Source organism: Xenopus laevis, chromosome 9_10L (assembly GCF_017654675.1).
Source record: "Xenopus laevis strain J_2021 chromosome 9_10L, Xenopus_laevis_v10.1, whole genome shotgun sequence".
Classification (NCBI taxonomy): domain Eukaryota; kingdom Metazoa; phylum Chordata; class Amphibia; order Anura; family Pipidae; genus Xenopus; species Xenopus laevis.
Window position 1 is genome coordinate 18094614 of NC_054387.1, and position 26984 is coordinate 18121597.

The following is a 26984-nucleotide window of genomic DNA, read 5'->3' on the forward strand; positions in this document are numbered from 1 at the left end:
TTTTATTGGTGTTCTTGCATTTTTTATAGTTCTATAGTATTGCCAGGGAACATTACAGAGGAGGGAGACCTCTAGTGCAAGGGAAACGGGTCACTGAAAAGTGAAGGTGGAATCAAGAGCCAAGGGTGGGAGAAATTGGTGAAAGGAGATGCTAAGGATGAAGAAATATAAGAAGTCCTACTGATCTGCACTGATGTCAGAGGTTTGGTCAATCAATCACATAGAAATGATATATAGTGTATATAAACATATCACTGGGATTAGTACATTATAAGACTGGGTTCAGAAGGTGCTGACTTATTAATATGTTATTTTGGGCCTAGCAGGGACTTGGATATACATGTCACTGCCATTAGTATCCTTTGGGCCAAGGAGAAACTGGCTCATTGGGTCTAGAAAGAGCTGACCCATAAACATGCCACTGTCATTAGAAGACGTTTGTCCCATGATACAGTTGCCTTTGTATTATTTGGGCAGAGGAAGGGCAGCTCTGTGTTGATGTTTCATTGGGCATCAGTCCATCCCGTGATTGGTCTACTGATAACAGGTGGGATATTAATGGCCACTGGAAATTCAAGGAGCCCTGGGCCAAAGTAAGACGTACATAATTTACTCTGCATTTTGATTTGTAGTGAATATTTTACCATAGTACCCTTCTCCCCAGAGGTTCGCTGCGCATATCACTCCCTTTGAGAAAATGGGAAGAGGAGGGTCCGTCCAGAGTCACCAGGAAGGTTTGTTCTGCTGAAGTGGGGGGATGTAACTTTACCAATGACACGGCAGAGAGGCAGTACAGCAGCCCGCCTGTCCTGATATTAATCCATGCAGTTTATGTTTAGTCCTGGATTTACTTGCCCTTTAAGAGACAAGTTGGAGGAGTAGGCAGAGCAAGGGTTAAGTTTATGTTATTTATGTAATTGCAGGGTACAGCAGCAGGGCCGGACTGGGAGTTAAAACCAGCCCTGGCAAAAAAATCTAAGCAGCCCACGTGTGAGCAGAATATACAGGTGTAAATGGCAACAAATGTTATACATAAAACACTATATTCAATAAAATGCACAAGGTTTGCTCAGGAAAAGTAACCCATGGCATCCAAGCCCAAGTTCGAATGCAGTTATGGGATCCTGTAAGGGCTCTTACTGACGAGCGTTTTCACCTGCGCATTACATTTTTTCCAATGGGGCTGTACTCACACAGGCGCGTGTAGGCGCCGAATGCAGGAAAAATGCAGCATGTTGCATCTCAACCTGCATTCGGCGCCTGTGTGAGTACAGCCCCATTGGAAAAAATGTAATGTGTCTATTCCTGCGCTCCCCTGCGGCTGAACGCAGAAAAACGGAACGCAGGGGAGCGCAGGTAAAAACGCTCGTCAGTAAGAGCCCTAAAGCTCTGTGGCAGATACGTTTTTTCTATATTTGGAATTTCTCTGAATATACCAAGGTCACCATAAGTTCACTAAAATCCAAGAGAGTTTGAAACCACATAAAATAACAAGCAATGTGAGTATTGGTATGATAATTACCTGCTGCATTCTTTGAACCATTAAAGGGGTGGTTCACCTTTAAGTTAACTGTTAGTTATAGACCGGCTAATTCTAAGCAACTTTTCAATTTACCTCAATTTTTTCCTTTATATAGTTTTTTAATTATTTGCCTTCTTCAGACTGTTTTACAGCTTTTAAATGGGGGTCACTGACCCCATCTAAAAACAAGTGCTCTGTAAGGCTACACATGTATTGTTATTGCTACTTTGTATTACTCATCTTTCTATTCAGGCCTCTTCTATTCATATTCCTGTCTCTTATTGAAATCAGTGTGTGGTTACTAGGGTAATTTGGACCATAGCAACCAGATTACTGAAACTGGAGAGCTGCTGAATAAAAAAGCTAAATAACACAATAAAAAATTAAAACCAATTACAAATGATCTCAGAATATCACTCTCTACATCATACTAACAGTTAATTTAAAGGTGAACAACCCTTTAAGCCTCTACCATCATATTATATAAATAGTAGAAACTATTGTAAACATTCTTTAAAACGTGGCCTATCAAGTGCAGTAAATAGATTAGTAATACAGCATCAGGCACTCAGACGCTGCTATAAAATGATTACAGACAAAGTCGAAAGAACTCAACATTTCCATCGATAAAAAAGGAGACGCAACTGTGAAATGTGCGTTAGATATGAGAACTTAGAAACTGTACCTGTAATGGTAAGTATACATTTTTGGTCCTATGAAGACTCTCAACAACAGGAACTCAAATAAACTGGCATAAACACAGGAAACATCTTGCCTAATAATGTAGTTTGTGAGATAGAACACGAGTTGTGTTTTGTGCTCTCCTGATCCTTTACCTATGCCTGCCCCGCCCCTCTTCTCGGCAGGCTCAGTCTGGGAGAGTTTTGATACATTGTTTAAGAAGAATGGCAGCTGCTGCACTTAGCTCTTCTGAACCTCCATGATTATACCTGCCAGTCTTGAAACAAGTGCTGCTTCCACCAAATGCGCGCAGCCTTCTGCTACTGCTTTCTGCTCTATGATCCATGATGTAACTGTCAGCCTCCAGACCCTCGCAGGTAGCTGCTTTTCTTTTTTATTGGTTAGTGAGGCTAGGGGCGGGCTGAAATGTATCGGCACCTTCAGCAGCCTATTTGCACAGCAGAAAGGTTAGAGCAGCCCATTTACTTTAGGAAGAGTGCGGCCCTTCGGGCGATTGCCCGATATCATAGATGGCCAGTCCGGGCCTGCTGCCACAGTACAATTCAGCTGCAGCACTTGCTGATGTCGAGCTCTGTTGCAGTACAACATAGTAACATAGTAACATAGTAAGTAAGGTTGAAAAAAGACACATGTCCATCGAGTTCAACCTTTTTTTTTTTTTTTTTTATATTAACTACCTATCTGCCAGTTGATCCAGAGGAAGGCAAAAAAAAACCCATCTGAAGCCTCTCCAATTTGCCTTAGAGGGGGAAAAATTCCTTCCTGACTCCAAAATGGCAATCGGACTAGTCCCTGGATCAACTTGGACTATGAGCTATTTCCCATAACCCTGTATTCCCTTACTTGCTAAAAAGCTATCCAACCCCTTCTTAAAGCTATCCAATGTATCAGCCTGTACAACTGATTCAGGGAGAGAATTCCACATCTTCACAGCTCTCACTGTAAAAAACCCCTTCCGAATATTTAGGCGGAACCTCTTTTCTTCTAATCGGAATGGGTGACCTCGTGTCAGCTGGAAGGACCTACTGGTAAATAAAGCATTAGAGAGATTATTATATGATCCCCTTATATATTTATACATAGTCATCATATCACCCCTTAAGCGCCTCTTCTCCAGCGTGAACATCTCCAATTTGGTCAGTCTTTCTTCATAGCTAAGATTTTCCATACCTTTTACCAGCTTAGTTGCCCTTCTCTGTACCCTCTCTAATACAATAATGTCCTGTTTGAGTGATGGAGACCAAAACTGTACGGCATATTCTAGATGGGGCCTTACAAGTGCTCTATACAGTGGAAGAATGACCCCCTCCTCCCTTGACTCTATGCCCCTTTTAATACAGCTCAAGACCTTATTTGCCCTTGATGCTGCTGACTGGCATTGCTTGCTACAGCCAAGTTTATCATCTACAAGGACTCCAAGGTCATTTTCCACAATGGATTTGTCTAGTGCAGTCCCATTAAGGGTATAAGTGGCTTGGATATTTTTACATCCCAGGTGCATGACTTTACATTTATCAACATTGAATCTCATTTGCCACTTAGCTGCCCAGATTGCCAGTTTGTTAAGATCATGTTGCAAGGATGCCACATCCTGGATGGAATTAATTGGGCTGGATAATTTTGTGTCATCTGCAAACACTGATACATTACTTACAACACCCTCCCCTAAGTCATTAATGAACAAGTTAAATAAAAGTGGGCCCAATACTGAGCCCTGGGGGACCCCACTAAGAACCTTACTCCAGGTAGAGAATGTCCCATTAACAACCACCCTCTGTACCCGATCCTGTAGCCAGTTTCCTATCCACGTGCAAACGACTTCATTAAGCCCAACAGACCTTAGTTTAGAAAGCAGTCGTTTGTGGGGCACAGTATCAAACGCTTTGGCAAAATCCAAATAGATCACATCTACTGCCCCCCCACTATCCAGAATCTTACTTACCACATCATAAAATGCAATCAAATTCGTCTGACATGACCTATCCTTCATAAAGCCATGCTGATTGTTGCTCATAATGCCATTCATTAGGACAAAATTTTGAATGTGATCCCTTAACAAGCCTTCAAATAATTTGCCCACCACAGATGTCAAGCTTACTGGCCTATAATTGCCAGGCTGAGATCGTAATCCCTTTTTAAATATTGGAATAACATCAGCTTTTCTCCAATCCATAGGCACCATACCAGATGACAGTGAATCTGAGAAAATCAGAAATAAGGGCTGGTCTAAAACTGAACTAAGCTCTCTTAGAACCCGGGGGTGTATGCCATCAGGCCCTGGAGCCTTGTTTACATTAATTTGTATTAAAGCTTTTTGAATCATATCCTGAGTCAGCCACAGACTAGATTGTGCTGAACCATTCGTGCAGTTATTAAGTGAGCCTGTGAACCCAGACTCCTCTATTGTATACACTGAAGAAAAGAACTGATTTAACACATTGCCTTATCTGTATCTGATACAACCATACTGGTACCATTATTTAATGGAGCAACACTCTCAACCTGCATCTTTTTACAATTCAGATGTTACTGATATCTAGCTCTGTCGCAGTACAACTTGGCTGCAGTATTCACAAAAAATCTAGCTATGTGATGCTGACTTAATATCTACATTTCTTTCTGCTGGAAAGTGTCAGGAAACAACATTTCTAACATTATAATTAGCCCATTTGGGTACTATAATTACTATGTTTGTATTCTCCAAACAACATCCTATCGTTATTATTACCCGTTGAACAGTTTTTATACTATATTATGTATTCAGTCTGTTCACAAGTGATTGGCACAATCATGGGCACAAAATATCCAGGGGTGAAGGCAGGCAGAAATAGCATATTGTTAAAAGGGGAGATCTGTCTGAGCCAAATGTGCTGAGCTTTCAGGTATGGGATTGCCAGATATGTAATAAGGGCACTGGGGAGGATTAGCTCCTTCTTGTTGTCTGGAGAGAAATGATTTTGTGTTTGCCTGCAGGCTCGCCATGTTTCCTCCCGATGAAACAAATCTACCTACGTTTCTCTATGTTAAACTGAATTATTAACTGCAGGGTGTAATGGAATATTATACTTTGCTTGAGATAAGGAGGGCATAAAGGACTATTATACGTTGCTTGGGTGAAGGAGGGAATAAAGTAATATTATACTTTGCTTGGGAGAAGTTGGGAATAATTGAATATTATATTTTGCTTGGGAGAAGGAAAGAGTAAAGGAATATTATACTTTGCTTGGGAGAAGTTGGGAACAACTGAATATTATATTTTGCTTGGGAGAAAGAAAGACTAAAGGAATATTATACTTTGCTTTGGAGAAGTTGGGAACAACTGAATATTATATTTTGTTTGGGAGAAGGAAAGCGTACAGGAATATTATACTTTGCTTGGGAGAAGTTGGGAACAGCTGAATATTATATTTTGCTTGGGAGAAGGAACGAGTAAAGGAAAAATATACTTTGCTTGGGAGAAGTTGGGAACAACTGAATATTATATTTTGCTTGGGAGAAAGAAAGACTAAAGGAATATTATACTTTGCTTTGGAGAAGTTGGGAACAACTGAATATTATTTTTTGTTTGGGAGAAGGAAAGCGTAAAGGAATATTATACTTTGCTTGGGAGAAGTTGGGAACAACTGAATATTATATTTTGCTTGGGAGAAGGAAAGACTAAAGGAATATTATACTTTGCTTGGGAGAAGTTGGGAACAATTGAATATTATATTTTGTTTGGGAGAAGGAAAGAGTAAAGGAATATTATACTTTGCTTGGGAGAATTTGGGAACAACTTAATATTATATTTTGCTTGGGAGAGGGAAAGAATAAAGGAATATTATATTTTGCTTGGGAGAGGGACACACAGAAGCAGAGTCTAAAGAAAGAAGTATATTTACATACTCAGGACTCGGACACCATGTTTCAGCGACTGAATGCGGCTGGGCTCTATTGACATACTCAGAACCGTTTGCTGGCCCCCAATGGTGCACACTTGGTTTTCCTGGTGGGCTTGCTTCACCATGATGATCAGTTGGTTGGCAATGATGGTGTTCAGCACAGAAATGACCACCATTGGGAAAACAAAAGAAAGGAAGGCATTGACCTAAGAGAAAAAGAGAGAAAATAGGGGTCTTTAGCTTCACTGTGTGACAGTGACTCCATCATCAAGGGGCCTAAGAAGAGTACAAAAGTTTGTCCATATTGTGTCTCTGTCACTGTGGTTTAGGGTTCATATGGCATGTTATATTGTGGAACCACCCAGTGTCTACAGTCTTGTCAAGTGCATTTACTGTAAGTCCCATATGATCCCTTCTGAGTCCCTGCCAGACAGTAATCTATTTGGTGTAAGACAGACATGCAACCAACAAAACACACTGTACCCCACTTGTGTTTCTGTCATTCAACACTAAATGAATATGGAGATATGGGAATGGGGTGTCGAACGTATATGAGGGTATAAAGGAAAGCCAAATTAATATAGAGGTATTGGGAAGGAAGCCAACTGAATATAGTGTTCTGGGAGGGGAAAGCCAAAAGAATATAGTGGTGTGGGAGAGGGAGGCTAACTGAGGATATATGAGGAACGAGGAAAAAAAAATAAATATGGCGGTAGAAAAAAAGTCAACTAAATAAGTATGTATGGCAATAAATGTACATGGCTGAGAATAGGGAGATTTGGGTAAGCCAATGTATGTGGAAATAGTATGGGGAGGGGAGACTATTTTATTATATATCAGACACAAAGCAGTTTTGAGCATGAAAAGGAAGAGAGGCCCTAAAGTTGAGTATTAATACTAACAAGCAATTGTTCCTGTGTACACACAGTAAGCCAGTTCACTGTATGTTTTTAAAATTCCATAATAACAATATTTATGTAAAGAGCTGAGGAATCCAACTCGTCCCCCCTTATATTTATTTATAAACTACACCTCTCAACATTTCCTGCAGTCATCGTAGCCACACTCTGTACCGTCTCTGTATTTTGGGGGTTTGATTCAATGGCAATTTTGGCAAAATGTATTTAACTTGAACAACAGTAAATCTAATGCCATTTATTAGACTCTTTCCTTTGCGCAGGCTCCATTTCTCAGAACAAAGCAGGGCCATAATGGGAATTTTATGTTCTGCTCCAACAACAATCTGAGTTATGATTAGTGATGTGGGAACCTGAGCCGGTGCTCCTGGAATTCATTAATTATACTGGACGCTTTTCATGGGGTCATTTAGAGACACAGACTTGTAGGTAGCGCAGCGAGGGCCATTTACTGCTAATTGCTGCAGGGTTAATTGGCAAAATGAAAGATAATTAGGTGAGATAGAAGCTCAGCTTGCTGCCTGTCCTTGGGCTGCACATTCCATTATTCAGTCCAAACCTGCAGTGTATTCTTTGTGCTGCATAATAATAAGGAACATATTCATGATAAATGCATCCTGTTCAGGGCCAAATTTCTCTTCCTGTTTATCAAATCATATAGGCACATTACTCTGTGCAGAGAGTATAATGGCACAAGTGGGAGCTCCCATACTACTTACTCCGCTGCAGTGAAAAATGAAGTAGCACCCAAAAAATATTAGATGGTGGTGGGAGCTCAAGGTGAAAGACATTTGTGGAGCCCATGTTTTATATAAAGTAAGAATGGTCACCCTATATCCCTTAACTTATTGTTCAATTACATTCTTTGCTGTCAAATGGATATTTCAACAACGGCTGGTTGGGCAAGTTGGGCAACACTGAAAATACTTCTAGCAATTTTCCCTACAACATGTGCTGCCATCTGCATCTAAAATCTCCATCTTGCCCTACTGTTTTCATCATGTCCTTCTGCCTCCATCTTGCCCTGCTGTCGCCATCTAGTTATATTGTCTCCATCATGTCCTAATTTTTACAGCATACCCTAAGTCAGTGATCCCCAACCAGTAGCTCGTGAGCAACATGTTGCTCCCCAACCCCTTGGATGTTGCTCTCAGTGGCCTCAGAGCAGGTGCTTATTTTTGAATTCCAGGCTTGGAGGCAAATTTTGGTTGCATAAAAACCAAGTGTCCTACCAAATAGAGGCTCCTGTAGGCTGCCAGTCCACATAGGGGCTACCAATAGTCAATCACAACCCTTATTTGGCACTAACTAGGAAAAATGTTCATGCTTGTGTTGCTCCCCAACTCTTTTTACATCTGAATGTTGCTCACGGGTGGAAAAAGGTTGGGGATCCCTGCCCTAAGTTCTACAACTTGTCCTACTATCTCCATCTTGTCCTACTATTTCCATCTTGTCCTACTGACTGCTTCTTGCCCTATTTTCTCTATCTTGTCCTACTGGCTTCACCTTGCCCTACTTTCTCCACCTTGTCCTACTGTCACCTTCTTGCCCTTCCTCCATCTTGTCCTACTTTCTCCATCTTGTCCTACTGTCTCCATCTTATTCTTTTTACCCCATTTTGTCCTACTTTCTCCATCTTGCCCTACTTTTTTCATCTACCATACATTCTCCATCTTGTCCTACTGTCTCCATCTTGTCCTACTATTTCTATCTTGACCTACTATCTCCATCTTGCTCTATATTTTTTTATATCTTAACCACTATACCTACTATTTCTCTTAAATGACAAATTATGCCCTAAAGACCCTGCTGCAAATGTTGAAGACAGACCGGGGACAAAATCTGAAATTTTCTGCCTCATCCCCAACATGGCAGTACAAAAGCAATCCTAAAAGTTCAACCATCCAGGTAATGGGTTAATACTTAACAGGGCTGGCAGATCACATTCCAGGTTATTTGTATAATTTCATTTACATTGAGCCCTTGAATATTTGGTTTTATGTCTTCACCTTGAAGGTGAAACATAAGGTAAAGTGGCAGAATGGTGAGGACAGTACTTATATTCACAGGGTATTGGTGTATCCAGGAACCTCTTGCATGGAGCTGGCAGACAGATAAAGGCTTTGCAGCTGATCATTAGGAGTCAGGCAGGGTGCTGTCTGCTGCTGGGAAGGTTCTCATTTCTCTTCTGCCGCTGGCACTTTACTGCCCACAATCACATATATCGTCAGATCATGAAGCTGCCATTCCATATGGCTCTGCTGGGGAGGGGGCAAACTGGACTTTTAGTGCTGAAGAAGTGATTTATAAGAAGAATTTACAGACTCTAATAATTTAGTTTATTTGTATATCCCAGGGAGCCCGTTTCCTAGATTAGGAAGTGAGACATTGTGACATGACTATGGGCTATACAGATTTCCCTGTGGTACCCGTAATCCACAAACCACCAGCATCATGCCCACACATACACAATAGCCAGGCATATAAGACATTATTTAATATAAACTGCTCATATTACATACAGTCTGCAGTTCTTAAACCCAAAGGGAAAGTGATAGCAATTCTGTCCTTTCTCCAACAGGGAGAACTTCCCCTTTATTTCCTGCCTTTTGCAGTCTCAGATATACCTCCAGTGGTAAAGCTATAGAGGAAGTAAACCCTGCAGTTCCTGATGGGGCCCAGGGGGAGATGGGGCCCGGAAAGGATCTTTGCATTTTCCATCTACCACTTTTCTTGAAGTTACACCACTGCCTGAGGACTAGTAGTGCTGCTACCGGGCTGGATAGGTTGAGCTTGGCCCTTGTTTGATTGGGGAGTAAAGGGTGAGCTACAGGAGGAGGGGCAATTCCACAATGGGTAGTACTTTTTTTCATTTACCAATAATCACATGCAGATCTCTGTCTCCATCTAATACAGTAAAGCTGGCCATAGATGCAAAGATCCGATCGTACGAATCATCGTACGATCAGACTTTCCCATCTCCCGACCCGCCACTAACCATTCAGATCAAAGTCTTACCAGTCAGATTAGTTAAAGAACAGATCAGCAATGTTTTGCCCCTGACAGCAATCATACGATATCTATGTCCAACCAAAGCTAATGACAGTCTCCCAGTGAAAATCTTACGATTGGCAATACACGCAGAGATATTATCGGCAGCCGACAGAAATTTTCTAACCTGTCCGATTGACCAAACGACCGATCTCCGCCAGACGAAAAATGTCGGGACTCTCCACACACGGTTCGAAAATTGTACGAATCCTCGATTCGTACGATCAGATCTTTGCGTCTACGGCCAGCTTAAAGTAAGCAAACGTGTGGGTAACTGGGCCCACCCACTATCCACTGTCCCAGTGTAACCCCATATCATATATGCACATAATGTAACTGTATAATATATAGACACAGATATACCCCCATCTTTCCCCAACCACTGTCACAGTGTAACCCCCATATCATAAATGCACATAATGTAACTGTATAATATATAGGCACAGATATACCCCCATCTTTCCCCAACCACTGTCACAGTGTAACCCCCATATCATATATGCACATAATGTAACTGTATAATATATAGACACAGATATACCCCCATCTTTCCCCAACCACTGTCACAGTGTAACCCCCATATCATATATGCACATAATGTAACTGTATAATATATAGGCACAGATATACCCCCATCTTTCCCCCAACCACTGTCAGTGTGTAACCCCCATATCATATATACACATAATGTAACTGTATAATATATAGACACAGATATACCCCCATCTTTCCTCCAACCACTGTCACAGTGTAACCCCCATATCATATATGCACATAATGTAACTGTATAATATATAGACACAGATATCCCCCCATCTTTCCTCCAACCACTGTCACAGTGTAACCCCCATATCATAAATGCACATAATGTAACTGTATAATATATAGGCACAGATATACCCCCATCTTTCCCCAACCACTGTCACAGTGTAACCCCTATATCATATGCACATAATGTAACTGTATAATATATAGGCACAGATATACCCCCATCTTTCCCCAACCACTGTCACAGTGTAACCCCAATATCATATGCACATAATGTAACTGTATAATATATAGGCACAGATATACCCCCATCTTTCCCCCAACCACTGTCACAGTGTAACCCCCATATCATATATGCACATAATGTAACTGTATAATATATAGACACAGATATACCCCCATCTTTCCTCCAACCACTGTCACAGTGTAACCCCTATATCATATGCACATAATGTAACTGTATAATATATAGGCACAGATATACCCCCATCTTTCCCCAACCACTGTCACAGTGTAACCCCCATATCATATATGCACATAATGTAACTGTATAATATATAGGCACAGATATACCTCCATCTTTCCTCCAACCACTGTCACAGTGTAACCCCCATATCATATATGCACATAATGTAACTGTATAATATATAGGCACAGATATATACCATGTTAATGCCCGAGAGACAAATGGAAACAGAAGGAATCTGCCCCAGACTCGTGTTCCTGCTTTATTACAAACACACTAAGTGGGATCAGGATGTGACTGTCGGGACACATTACACAGTGGATGCTCAGCTCTTTGGCTAATGCTGCCACTAGAACATAAACCCCCAAACTTCCCATCCCCGACACCAAACAGACAAGATGTAGCACAATGTTGGCACAGAATACCCTGCGGCACTTTAGCCAGATGCTTCCTCGTGCACCCAGGGAGCTGGAGTTATAAGGGCATTAAATTGAAGTATTTTGCACCTGCTAAACCCTATGCCCCTATGAATATTCTAGGCAGCAATAGAGAATTGGAGACCTATATCTATATAGGGAGATTGTTTGGATCCGTGTGTGTGTGAGTGAAGCAGATTTCACTTTGTACCTTTCTAAAAGAACATTCTACTCTGTGTGCAGCACCCCCCTCCACAATAGTTTTAGGAATTATTTGATTTCCATTGTTGTCTTTAATGCTCAGGAGATCTGGGCTGGAACAAGACATTCTGCACTTGACTGTCAAAGCTTCGTTCGGATGGGGGAACTTCCAGCTGAAGCTTTGGGAATTAGCTATTTGTACATCTTGGATTAAAGTTTAATTTTACAAACATTACCACCTGTCAAAAGGGCATTCTCAATATACACTTTAAAATAGATAAGATGACAGAACAGCACGTAAAACGAACATTTAAGAATGAGATTCTGATATGTGTGAATCACACAGGAGTCAAAATAAGGAAGGCTGGAAGGAAGAAAACTTGGCCTTTAATCTACATAATGTTGCCCTGAATTGAAACTCCTAGTGCTTAAAACCTGAGGAATTTGAAATCTCATTCGGCTTTGTGGGCGACACTGGGCTCTGCGTGAGTAGGAAGCAGTTTTCCTGTCTCCTGATACAGATACATCATTTCCAACAGTGTGTGTATCCAGTACCAGGTCTGTAGGCTTCTGACCAAACACAGAGATGGACCTTGTGTCTATAGCAGAATTAGACAGGGAAGTCCTTGGGTTACTAGTTGTATTGCTATGATTGGTAGCTTAACCTACCCCACCCACACCTCACTGTATTAAAACAGGAAATCAATTGTCATGCAACACTTTTTATTACTTACACTTATCAGTGAAAAGAGTTAATATATACAGGGTTAATGAATTAATACGTTACCTAGATATTATATCATCACTCCAACCGGGGGACACGGCATTTTGGAGGCAGCAAACCATAACAACATCACACAGCTCGTCAGCAGTGGCAAAGTCCCTAGCTATTATGGGAAAATCTCAAGCCTTATACTTCATTCGTGGGTTGATCCCACAAGGCAATTACTGATTGGGCCTGATGTTGCACAACAACATCAGGCGAGTCTGACTTTTAGTAACCTACAGGAACTATTGAATTTGGCAGCAAATATCAGTCTCATGACTATGATTCACGCTTGCAACAACATGTTTATATGAATTGTTCTTTTGACTTTTAGTAACCTACAGGAGCCTTAATCATTATCTCTATTGCCTATGCTTCATTATATTGACCCCAGTCCTTTCTAATCTGGCTAATCAATTAGTCAGTCATAGACACACACATCACATTTGTATCACATTCGGCCCCTAATGATTAATGCGACCGTAGGTTACCATTTTAATTTGTTGTGTTGTTGGTTTACAACACATGCCATAGAAGACATAACAATTCCAAATAGTTAGAATACACATACATATCATGATGATGAGCAAGGGATGAATCAGGACAGAGAACATGTGTTCAGCAGAAGGGCTATACCCAGTAAAAACATCATACCAATGGTGAGATGTAGCATCTGCAATAGTTGAACCTAACTTTACAATTTTTTGAGCTACTATGGTAGTATATAATTGGTGAGCTGCCAAACTGTTATTCAATCGTACAATAACATCACGTACTTCGTTCGAAGCTAGTACGTGAGGGGTCCAAATATGGGTAATATTAATCATCTCATTTGGAGATAATAAAAATGTTTGATTTTGCCATGTAAATGCTGAAACATTGTGTATGCAACCAACAAAAGGGGTCTGCATTTTAGATATTACAGATTGATAAGTGACTACACATATCACTTGTGGACTGATTTCTAACATCCATTCATAAGATAGTGGAAGGACAGTCCACAAACACTGATTAATAGAATTTTGTAATAAACATGGTTCATATACTGATGATTGTAATTTACAAACTTTCCCATTATATGTATCTTCACAATTTTCTAAATTGTGTGTTCTATTTTTGTTATCTATATATGCTCTTACAAATAGAGGCTGCCAAAAATATCCAGAGATAATTAAAGGCATTACTATATACTTACACATAATAGTCGGACGTGTTATATTAAACAATATCACAGTTCCTTTACATATGGTGTCATTGCAGACCATTTGATGTGGATATATTTGTATCCATTCTTGTGTTCTATTAAACACGGTTCTCCATACTTGTTCATTACCCGTCATTAATAAAGTTTTCATATTATCTTTTTGTTGTTGTTCATAAATAGTCTGCAATGTACATACTGTCCAGTTAACAAATTTTTTCATGTTAGTATCAAAATTCAAACTGAAATTATTAACTTCCAATTCCATATTATTGATATTTTTATCAATTTCAACTTGTTGTTGTAATGGGGCCCAAATAGTTGGCATCCATTTAGCTTGCCACACTACAGCATCATTAGTTAAGCCTCCTGCCTTGTGCATTCTATTAGCTAAAGTTTCTATGTCAAAACTATTTAACGTTCCTGCCAATGTACCATATCCCCCTAAAAGGGTATCATACCATGCTCTTTTACGTCTCACATTATGACATGATCTCTTGGCAGGAAATACAATATTAATATGCAATATAATTTTTTGTCCTATTGTAGCAACAGGTATACAGGTAGCCGGCAATCTTTTAATATGTCCGAGGTTTGAGTAGCAGAATCTATATTCCAGACATGCAATAAAGATTGCCAAGGTACTCTTCTTCCAGCAATGTTAGTAGCATTTGCACATATTATCCATTTACTATTGGCAGTAAAAGTCCAATTATATTGTCCAGTTACGTTTTGTATACCCATTTTTCTTAACTGGTCCATATATTCTGTTCGATTAGAAGTATCATTTTTCCATCCCCAATTGCGAGTGGAATTATGGTATTAGTCACTCGTATCCCCGGAGTCCATGCGCTTCCGTTTGATGCCAAACACCAGATTCCAAGGATTCCAAGGAAAGACCAATGGTTCTTTATCTGTAATTATAAACAAATATCAATCATTCTCGTAGATAACATTTTTCCTGTGGGACATATTCCCATCTTTCTTGTCCAGGCTTCATGATTAACAATGTTTTATTCTTTCCAACAGCTATAACTTCGGCGGAGAGGGCGGTCCTTGTATATTTTGTACCCATATTTTAGCTCCTACATTTACAGTATTAGTGACCCAAACCCTTTATCTCCTCGTACTGTTAATTCTGTTGGTGGCTCACCTTCCTTTATTTCTGATAAATAAATAGGTATCAGTAAAAGTTGAGCGGTTCTTTCTCCTTTGGACACAATAACTGAATCTAATCCTAGATTCATCATTAGTATCTTTATTTCTCCCTGATAATCTGAATCAATTACTCCTCCTACTACTATGGTTCTTTTTAGCGCAAAACTAGATCTGGTTGTTATTTGGCCATAATGACCATCAGGAATTTTGCATTCCAGACCAGTAGGAATCATTTTTAATTGTCCAAGTGCAATTATTATAGTATCAACAGAACATAAATCTAGTCCAGCCGATGCTGGTGTTCCTCGGTAAGGTGCTTGGGCATCCTTATGTAATTTCCAATAGATGATACTATCAATTTTTGCAGCTGATACTACTAAATTAGGATTTAACATTCTCATCAATGGAGTAGTGGAATCAGTTATAGGCCTATTATTGATAATTTCTTTAGGGTTGCTTTCAGAATACCATTCATTCTTTCGACTAACCCTGCTGCTTGGGGTTAGTAGGGAATATGATATACCCATTCTATATTATTGTCAGTTGCATAATCCTTTACTTGTTTTCCAGTGAAATGAGAACCATTATGTTTCTTTTTCAATGATTTCTTTGTTGGATGTTGTAAATAGCCGCTTCAGCATCTGCTTGAGAATTAAACAAACGTTCCAATGAGTCAAGAGTAACATGAGCATCCACATGAAATACAGTTACAACAGTATTTTGCAAAAAGGTACACATGTCTTTTTGAACATTCCCCCCCTTCCTATGTATGGATAAATTGACGTATGGACGAAAATCATGTTTCACCCATATGGGGCTTGGCTAACTCCCTATTCTGAGTCCTCCTCCCTTTTTTGCCCTTTCAGAAATGTACCATTTCCATTTTATTATACTCTGTTCCTGAGCTTGTCCTATCCTATTTGATTTAGGATTAGACATTATCCACTGCATAATTGGTATTTGTGTCTTAAAAGTACTTCATGTCCTAAGGTTAGTTGTTCAGTATCAACCAATGCCCAATTACATGCCAATAGCTGTTTTTCAAAGGCGTATATTTTTTCACCTACATCAGATAATTTTCTATTCCAGAATCCTAATGGAACTCTTTTTCCTAGTGCTACTACATCACCTGATTTACAGGGAATCTTCTCTAGAGTATTTACAACATCTAGAGGGTTTATCTCTTCTACTTTCTCATCCCATTGTTCTGCTAACCCATGTGTACATAATTCTTGTGCCACTATACAATAAGGTGACTCGGTCCAGCCGGGTATATCTTGGGGTTCTTTTTCACAATTTTGGATTTCTCCCTTTTTCCAAACATTATTCTTCTCTTTTTCTGTTATTTGGCAAACTGCCAAAGAAATTTGGCAAAACGCCCAAATATTTTTGGCACAGTGCCAACAAATTTTTTGCCTCTTGGCAAAGTTCCAAGTACTTTGGCAAAATGCCAACAAAATTTATATTTATACTTAGCCACCAACACAGAAGTCTTTTCAGCTATGTGCTGGTAGTGTTCCAATTTATCTCGCAAGATTTTGACATTACATTCCAAAGTTAAACACTTTCCTTCTGCTTTCAACGTTTTCCGTTGAAGCTGTTTTTTTTTTCCTCGATTGCCTCACATAGCCGTGTGTGCACAATACGGTATGCTGAAGCCAACACCCAACTCCTACGAGCTAGGGTAACTACATCACCTGATTTACAGGGAAACTTCTCTAGAGTATTTACAACATCTAGAGAGCTACTACATCACCTGATTTACAGGGAAACTTCTCTAAGGTCCGTACTACATTCACTGGTTCTGCATTTTGTAAACTCTTTTCCCATGCCTCTGCAGATTCGTGGATAACTTTCTCCTTTTTCCGAAACATATCGGACAAAGATTAAGTTACCCTGCTCGCAGCGCCACTAAATGTATTGCTATGATTGGTAGCTTAACCTACCCCACCCACACCTCACTGTATTAAAACAGGAAATCAATTGTCATGCAACACTTTTTATTACTTACACTTATCAGTGAAAAGAGTTAATATATACAGGGTTAATGAATTAATACGTTACCTAGATATTATATCATCACTCCAACCGGGGACACGGCATTTTGGAGGCAGCAAAACCATAACAACATCACACAGCTCGTCAGCAGTGGCAAAGTCCCTAGCTATTATGGGAAAATCTCAAGCCTTATACTTCATTCGTGGGGTTGATCCCACAAGGCAATTACTGATTGGGCCTGATGTTGCACAACAACATCAGGCGAGTCTGACTTTTAGTAACCTACAGGAACTATTGAATTTGGCAGCAAATATCAGTCTCATGACTATGATTCACGCTTGCAACAACATGTTTATATGAATTGTTCTTTTGACTTTTAGTAACCTACAGGAGCCTTAATCATTATCTCTATTGCCTATGCTTCATTATATTGACCCCAGTCCTTTCTAATCTGGCTAATCAATTAGTCAGTCATAGACACACACATCACATTTGTATCACACTAGTCAACTGTGATGTTTTGGGGAGACCATCAGACGATTGCGGAGATCTGTGACTGATGGTTTTTTCTTTTTTGCTGTTGAGATATTTTTCTCTTTTTAGGCGAAGAGACACAAAGCCCTGAACCTTCTGCCACAGTGTCATTGGGCTGGGGTGTAATTAATATAGGAACCATTTCTTCCTTCACTATATCTGAAACATCCCCAGCTGTGTTTTTATCCAGTAACATGTCTGTATCCTCCTTCCCACACATTGTTCCATTTACCCCAGTCACAATTCCAGCTAAGCCAGTAAGTAATGTCTTTGAGATCAGTTCTACGTTGAGATCTCCTACAACAGGGACCTTTATATCATCATTGTCTCTGCCCTCATTATCTGCCCCCTCAGCCCCAAAAAAGGCAGCTCCATCTGATTCCCGTTCCTGTAGGACAGTGAGTGTATCTGTCATGTTGCACAGCTCCTCAATGTGACGGATCTTCCTGGACAACTCGTCCTTCTTTATTTCCAGCTCACGGATCAGACTGGTGAGTTGGAGGGAAAGCTCTTCTTTCTGCCTGGAGATGTCACTCAGGAGTTGCTTCTCTAGGGTTTCCAGCTGTTTCCTAATATCCCTGAACAGCCCAGTGACTCTCTCTGTCTCACCATCTGCTTTTTCTTCCATTTCTCTCCTGCACTCCCGCAGTCTCTGGGCTCCTCTCTCAGTCTTTTCTCTCTCTGGGCTCAGTTTCTCCAGAACATTCCTCAATTTCTCTTTCTTCTTCTCAGATGCCTCATTCAGCAGCTCCACCCTGTGGCCCCTGTGCTCTCCGGCCAGGCAACAGGAGGCACAGATACAGGCACCATCCTCACAACAGTAATACTCCTGGAGCTTTTTGTGACTGGAGCATTTTCTGTTGCTGAAGGAAGCCGTGGGTTCAATTAAGATGTGTTCCACTGACTGGTTATGAGCAGTGAGATGCACATCACACATGGAGATCTCACACTGCAGACAGGATTTAGCAGCAGGTACAGGGGAATGGACACAGTAAGTGCAGAAGATCCCAGTCCCATGCTGCTCTGGGTGAGTAGAAAGGAGTCGTTCTGCTATGTTACCCAGAGCTCTGTTCCTCTGCAGAGCAGGTCGCTCCTGATACTCTGTTCTGCAACCCCTCAATGCAGCCCTGGCAGAAGTAATGGCCACAGGGCAGGGATACAGGATCAGTGTAAATGTTCAGGCAGATGGAGCAGCTCAGCTCATCTCTCAGATCAGCAGCCGCCATAACTGAAAGCAGGAAGGAGGAAACGGAATTGGAGAGTGTTAGTCCCCGCCCCCTACACACACACACACACACACACACACACACACACAGCAACACTTTGTTACTTGAACACTGGCTTCCTGTTAACCCTGTAACTCCTCAATTTTCTTAACCCCATCTCCACAGTTCTTATAAAAGACTACATGATATGTTGCGGAGGTGGGCTGGGGGAAGAGGGAGGCCATTAACCCTTGAAGTAGCAGCTGAATTTCCCCAATCATTTGCATGAAACACATATGCGTCTGCTTAGATTCAGTTCAGGGACATTGCCTGAAATGATAATGTTATATTTACTTATACTATATTATATTAAAGGAGAAGGAAAAAATCAATACCTATCTCCCTGTATTGTACTCCCCAAGACGTTCTAATCGGGTAGAATCCGTCACCTTGTTCGGATTGCTTATTTCGTTTATGCCACCTGAGGCGGCCTTCCGTTGCCGCCCCCAATTGCGCTCTCTGCACTAGAAGAAGTAAATTTCCGGGTTGAAAAGTTAAAATTCCGGGTTGAAAAGTTAAAATTTCCGGCTCTTAGTTACCAGGAGCGGCATTTTTGCTGCCCCTGGTAACCAGGGGGGCGCTGCCGCCTGAGGCGAGTGGATCAACTTGCCTCATTGGTGAAGCACCCCTGGTCAGTAGTGGTAGTCATTAGTGGTTGTGTCCCCTTGCAGAGCACCACAATCGCTAGATGCTGAGTGTTTGCTGTTCTAACTATAATTAAATCGTACAGCTCATGCGTCTCCTTAGTTACTGGAGACAGTAAGGGTAGGAGGCGTGTGCTTTAGGGTCGCACGATGACGCACGCATATCCAGATTTGAATGCGCACCTCCCACAGGACATGCGCCCTTAATCTAAATTATGCTCAATGCGCATCAAGGCTGCCTCAGGCAGCAGGAATGAAGAAGACAGTGAAAAGCGTGACGTCACCCGAGTCAGACGCTGCAGTCTTCCTATGAGCGGAACTGCTTCTAGATGAGACCAGGGAGAAAACTTAGAAAACACTAAGTAAGTTCTATGCCCACAAGACTTTGCATAGAAGTCTATTTATGGTCTGCCTTTCCTTCTCCTTTACTGTTAAATTTACCTGAGATATCTATATATTGTTTTTCTTGGTACATTATAAGTTTTCTAATGTGCCTCAGTTAGTGTGTAATTCCACTTCTTTAATACGATATACGGCTCTAAACACAAAAGCAAAGTATAGAGTAAAAATAATTATTTATGCTACTATTTGACACCCTCCCGCTTACCAGTCCTAGATACGTCTAGTTTTCTGGAAGTGCTGGTCTTGTATAGATGGAAAGCTACTGGAGTAAAAATACAAAGATTCACCCCATTCCTTCTGCCCCATATGTGCATTTAACAGGGTTGTAAAAGGCAGTGCGTTACATATGGGCTGTCTTAGCGCTGAACTTCTCGGTGTGGCTTGCTCTGATGCGATGCGCTGAGAGAAATCGCATGAGACAAGACGGATGCGGCGAATATGAAGACGCAACATGTGGTGTTCACATCCGACAGTCGTGTCGGATGTATGCAGCAACAAGGTCCAATATTTCTATTACTTACCTTATATTCGCCGCATCCGTCTTGCCGCATGTGCTTCCTCTCAGAGCATCAGAACAAGCCGCACCATGGAGTTCAACATATTATAGAGAGTAATGTTCAGAGGTATAGTTTCCCATTAAAGGGGTTGTTCATCATTGCATTAACTTTTAGTATGATGTAGAGACTGATATTCTGAGACAATTTGCAATTGGTTCTCATTTTTTATTATTTGTGCTTTTTGAGTCATTTAGCTTTTTATTTAGCAGCTCTTCAATTTGCAATTTCAGCCATCTGATTACTAGGGTCCAAATTACCTTATTAACCATGCACTGATTTGAATATGAGACTGGAATGTGAATAGGAGAAGCCCTGAATAGAAAGAGGAGTAATACAAAGTAGCAATACTATTGATTTTCTCAGCAAAAACAGACATACAAAACATGTATTGTTTCCAGAACCAGAAAATAATTCAATATCTTGTGTCTGTAACACCCAGCAGAACTATAGTTTATTTGAAATGAGTGGATACATGGGTATTAATATGACAAGATGGAGACAGCAGAGCAAGACGAAGACAGTAGGATAAGATGCTAACAGTAGAAAACAATGTAGACCAAGCAAGATGGAGATGATAAGACAAAAGGGGGACAGTAGAATGAAACAAAGACGGTAGGGCAAGATGGAGACATTAGGGCAATATGAAGACAGTAGGAGAAAATGGAAATAGTCCAGCAAGATGAAAACAGTAGGACTAGATGAAAACAGGAGGACAAGATGGAGACATTAGGGCAATATGAAGACAGTAGGACAAATGGAAATAGTCAAGCAAGATTAAAATAGTAGGACTAGATGAAAACAGGAGGACAAGATTGAGACAGTAAAACAAGATGGAGACAGTAAAGCAAGATGGAGATGACAGGACAAGATGGCTACAGTAGAATAATACAAAGACAGTAGGGCAAGATGGAGTCAGTAGGGCAAGATGGAGTATCTAGGGCAAGATGAAGACAGTAGGACAAGATGGAGATAGTCAAGCAAGATGAAAACAGTAGGACAAGATGAAGACAGTAGGACAAGATCGAAACAGTAGAGCAAGATGGAAATGATAGGACAAGATGACAACAGTATGATGATACACAGACGGTAAGGGCAAGATGGAGACTATAGTGTAAGAAGGGTTTGGTGTTGACAGTAGGGCAAGATGGAGACACTAGGACAAGATGAAGACAGTAGGACCAGATGGAGATAGTCAAGCAAGATGAACACAGTAGGACAAGATAAAAGTAGAAACAGGTGGAAACAGAAGGGCTTGATGTTGGCAGTATAAGACAGTGACAGCAGGACATGATGGAGACAGTAGGAAAGGATTGTGACAGTGAGAAAAGCTGGAGACAATAGGATAAGATGTACAAAGTAGAGCAAAATGAAGACAGGGAACAAGATGGTGATAGGACAACATGGGCACGGTAAAATGTTACATCTGTGTTTCCCAATCTGTGATCCTTTTGCCTACTTTATATAAGTAAAGGAGCCTGTGACATCTGTTTTGCCCACAGCCCAACCACCTTAATAGACAGCCGTGCAGCTGAAGGGTTAAGTTTCAGTCTAACTATATCGCTGTAAGTGACGTCAGTAACATCAGCCTGAGTGACACTAACGTTATTTTCAGACCATTCCGTTTGCATAAAAATTGTCCCTGTGATATATTTACTTCATTTAATGATCATCATCATTTATTTATATAGTGCTGTCAAGATACGCAGTGCTTTACTGCAGTTATAGCAAACAGGGAATACATGGTGGATAACAGACAAGGATTACAGAGTACAATAGGGTTAGAAGGACCTAGAGATTAGAGTTTACAAACTAAAAGGTTAGGGTACAATTGAGACATTAGGATTATATAAACACTTTGTCATTTTTGGTACAGCAATGATTAATTAAGGTACATCGAATAAGCCTCTTTAAACAGATGGGTCTTTAAGGAGCGCTTGAAAGTTTGGAAGGAAGGAGAAAGTCTGACAGCTTGTGGCAGAGAGTTCCAGAGAAAAGCAGAAGCCCGAGAGAAGTCTTGTAGACGAGAATGGGCAGAAGTGACCAGAGGAGAAGTGAGGCGAAGATCAGAAGCAGAGCGTAGGTTTCGTGAAGGAGTGTATTTGGAGATTAGAGATGAAATATAGGGAGGGGTTTCATTGTTAAGGGCCTTGAATGTGAGTGTAAGTAATTTGAATTTGATTCTAGAAGAGATTGGGAGCCAGTGAAAGGACATACATATGGGAGCAGCTGATGTTGAGCGGCGAGCCAGATGAATGAGTCTAGCGGCCGCGTTTAGAAATAATGTTTATTCATTTTATTCTCCCTCTCAGCTTAATGCACGTCCCCACAGAAATCCCATGTGCAATTTGTTTGATCAGATGGAACCACATGTAGTTGAATGAATAACTTAAATGCACTCTGGCAAGCAGAAAAATCACTTACATGGTGATCGAGAAGGGGAATAAATGGCAGGTCTGTCAGGCTTTAACCTTTGTTCGTATCATCTCTGTTTCTTAAAGGTCAGGTGATCCAGAGCGCGGAAAAACACTGAAATTAAAAATTGCAATCGTTTCCCTTTAAATTCTTTCTGGCCTCCAAATGGTTTCTTGCCCCATATAAATGGTCAAACCCTGCTTGCACACCAGGCCTAGTGTTGGCAATGAGTGAGAAGAAGAGTGCAGAGAGCAAAGCAGACAGACTGGGGGGCTCAGATGGTGAATAAACTCACCAAGAGAATAATAAATATCCCTCCATAAACCTCCAGGATTTTCTGTCATCTGTCAGGATTCTGCTTAGCTTGTTGCAATGAGATACATTGTCTTTACATTACTTAGAATGCCTCAATATATTTTTACTCAAACATTTATTGCTTTAAACTCAAGGAATCCTGGACATTTTTTCAGATCAGGAGCGTCCTGCAGTGATTCTATCTCCTTTTATAAAAAAGCTAGTTAATTATTGATACAGTTTGTAAACTCCCTGAAATATTAATTTAGAGCTCCAGCACCCATGAGTTCAATGCTCATACTTTGCCCACTTTGTGCCCTACCGTCTCCATCTTGTCTTATTCTGCACATCTTGCCCTACTATCTCCATCTTGCCCTACTGTCTATATATTGCCCCTACTATCCTGACCTTTTGTCTCTATCGTGTCCCACTTTGCACATTTTGCTGTACTGTCTCCATCTTGCACTACTGTCTCCATCATCCTAAATTGCACATTTTGCCCTACTGTCTCCATCTTTCCATCTGTCTCTATATTGCCCTACTCACTTCATGTTGCCCTGCTGTCTCATTCTTGTCCAAGTTGGCACATTTTGCCTTATTATCTCTATCTTTTCTTACTGTCTATATATTACCCTACTGTCTCCATCCTGCCCTACTGTCTCCATCTTTTCCTACTCTACACATTTTGCCCTATTGTCTACATCTTTCCTTACTGTCTCTATATTGCCCTACTCTCTTCATGTTGCCCTTCTGTCTCCTTCTTGTCCAAGTTGGCACATTTTGCCTTATTGTCTTTATCTTTCCTTAGTGTCTATATATTGCCTTACTGTCTCCATCCTGCCCTGCTGTCTCCATCTTGCCCAACTGTCTCCATCTTTTACTACTCTACACATCTTGCCCCACTGTCTCCATCTTTTCCTACTCTACACATGTTGGCTTACTGTCTCCATGTTGCCCTACTGTCCTACCTTGTCCCACTTTGCACATCATGCTTTACTGTCTCCATCTAGTCCTACTCCATTTTGCCCTACTGCTTCCATCTTAAGGTGAGGTTTAAGCAGTACAATTTTCTTGCCCAAAAGGATGTTCAAACCCCAATAAATATCTGGCCAATTTCCAGGCAGATGTTGCTCAGATGGTCCCAAATAGTTTTACTGTTTTAGTAGAATGTTCAATAACCAGACTATGGCAGGGAAAAGTGATGGGGGACAAGTACAATTTTAGTCCATATCGCGTGCTGGTATTAAGGCTCCACTATCTTCTTCAGAGCAGAATGTTCATTAAAATTAGTCTTTTGAGATCTTCTGGTGCTTTTATCCAGCTTTAAGCTTCACACCAGCGTCCCTGTTCCACTATCTCCATTGCAAACCGGGGGCTAATCCTGCTCAGGGATTGAGCAGAGAGGATTTACTTTCTATGGAGACAAGCCTCTGAGTCACCTCGGTGGAAGTGCATTGTATGCGACTTTGAATCTGTGATGTCTCAATGCACCAGTGCAGTTTCACTTTCTGTAGGAACAACACAAAGATTCGGCCCCAATTGATGACTGGAAGGTGACACAGAACCAATTTGTCTTCTTAATGGGACAAGTCAGTGTATAATTACCAAGAAAGCACTTTTCTACTGCATTCTGGCCTGTGAGATACTCAGATAAATTATGGCTTCCTTGAGTGACATTTTTTATATTGAATATAATGAATATCAAATTCACTATTACAGACTCTAAAAAACAAATGGTGCAGGGAGACCACTGCTATGGAAGCAGTAGGATAACTTATGCTATATAACTGTTAGTTATAAATTTGAGATTAGGTAGCGCTTTTGGGTAGGGGAAGTTCCTAGGAAGAGGTTCTATAAGAGATAGATCAGGGCATGAATTCCTCTTCTTCTTTGGCTTATAAGAAGATCAAGGGTATTATGCTGGAAAGGCTGAGACCTGAGGCCTGTTATTAGAGAAAAAGGAAATGCGTTTTAAAAATGTGGATTATTTGGATAAAATTGAGTCTATGGGAGACAGCCTTTCTGTAATTTGGATCTTTCTGGGTAACTGGTTTCAAGATAATGTATCCCATACCCGTATACAGTATTTATATACGCACACACACACACGCAGATCTCCTCCAGGTCTTTTAATCATGGTGTGCTACATTTTAAAAGATGGTGTGAAACATTGTCTCACAGTCAGGCCCAGGAATGCTGGTCCCTCTCAGGCCTGTGGATAAAACAGTAGATTTATTTCAAATGCCTTGTACCCTCCAAGGGATTAGAAATGGCAATAAATATTTATGAATATGGTGGAACATTCCCTCATATAGGAGCGAGATGCACGCCACCTGTAGTATTAGTGTCACGGCCGGCACCCAATACCAGAACAAATGCCAAGGACCCTGGTCTCGGCTCGGCTTCACCAGTAGTGTGACCACCTTTGGGCTGCGGGAGGAGCCCTCAGCTTAATTGGGTGCCACCTGGACTTAACGAGGGGTACAAGGCAAGGAGTTCTGGCAGGCAAAGGGGCACGACCGGATAGCAAGAGTCTTTGGGCAGAAGGTCAAGGACAAGGCGTCAGGTGGAAACGGAACAGACCGAATCAGGACAGGCAGATAACAGAATCGTCAGGCAGGCAAGGGGTCAAAAACAGATAATCAGACAGACTGGATTAAGCAGAAGGATGGTCAGACAGGCTGGGTCGAGGCAGGCGGATATCAGAATCGTCAAAAAGGCAAGGGGTCAAAACCGGGTGATCAAGCAAGGGGTTAAGCAGGAAGAGTTGTCGTAGGCAGGCAAGGGTCAGGATACAGAATGCAGAGTAGTCAGGAACAGGCTGGGTCAAACACGGATAATCAGTCAGGATAGCAAGTTCAGAAACAGGTAGCAAAAGCTCAGGAAACCACTGGATATGATCCTATAACGGGCACTAGCTACAGGTCTGAATGGGCCTTAAATAGGGATCCAATTGGCGCCAAAACGTGCGCTATTTTGCGCTGTTGCGCGCTGGTGCAATCACGCCAGCGTGCCTGCGCCTTTAAGAGACGCGTTGGCACTGGCACTGGCAAGGGCAAGATAGGAGCGGCGCAGCGGGCGTCCACGCCAAGGACGCGGCGTGGACCCCGCTGCCCACTAGACCACCAGGGTAAGTTTCTTACATTACCCCCCCCTCTAAGAGGGGCCACTGGACCCTCAACCTTACCAAGAGACCGGGGAGGAGACTGTCTCCTAAGATGGTTACCCTTGTCATCTGATTTGGCCAGAGTCTTAGCCAATACTGGGGATGGGCAGGATTGCTGAGGGACCTGTATGGCTGGTTTCAAAACAGAAACATGAAATAAATTAGATAACAGAAATAAATCAGGCAATTCAAGATGGACAGAGGTTGGGTCAACAATCTCCACTATGGGGTATGGACCAATAAACCTGGGCCCCCGCTTAAAAGATGATATTTTAAGCTTGATATTCCCCGTGGAAACCCAAACCAAATCCCCAACCCGATATTTAGGTACCTCCCCATGGGACTTAACAGCTGTCTTTTTCAGAGCGACAGGGTTAGTCAAAAGGGAACTATGTACCCCAGAACAGGACTTGGAGCAAAATTCAGCAGAAGGGAGTTTTGTGAGGGAAGCAGCTGCCACCCCAAGTGTGGAAACTAAACAAGAATCCTTACACCCAGAACCCCACTGAATAACCTCCCCAGTTACCCAATCAATGTGGGGGTTGTGTGCCTGCAGCCATGGTAACCTTAAAATTAGAGGAGAAGATAGAGAACCCTCGATAGCATGGAACGATATCTCCTCTGAGTGCAAGTTGTCAATGCACATAGTCAAAGCCACAGATT

The 26984-nt window shown here is 41.3% G+C and overlaps 1 protein-coding gene across 1 annotated transcript; it reads right to left on the reverse strand.

Moving 5' to 3' along the window:
• Positions 1-12273: 12273 nt before the first annotated feature.
• On the reverse strand, positions 12274-18802 carry XB5762393.L (provisional ortholog of tripartite motif containing 25 L homeolog; the record flags this gene model as incomplete). The annotated part of the gene is given in 2 exon segments (NM_001094900.1): positions 12274-12563; positions 17555-18802. A coding segment is annotated over 1 exon segment (939 nt). The 5' UTR covers positions 18519-18802.
• Positions 18803-26984: the final 8182 nt, after the last annotated feature.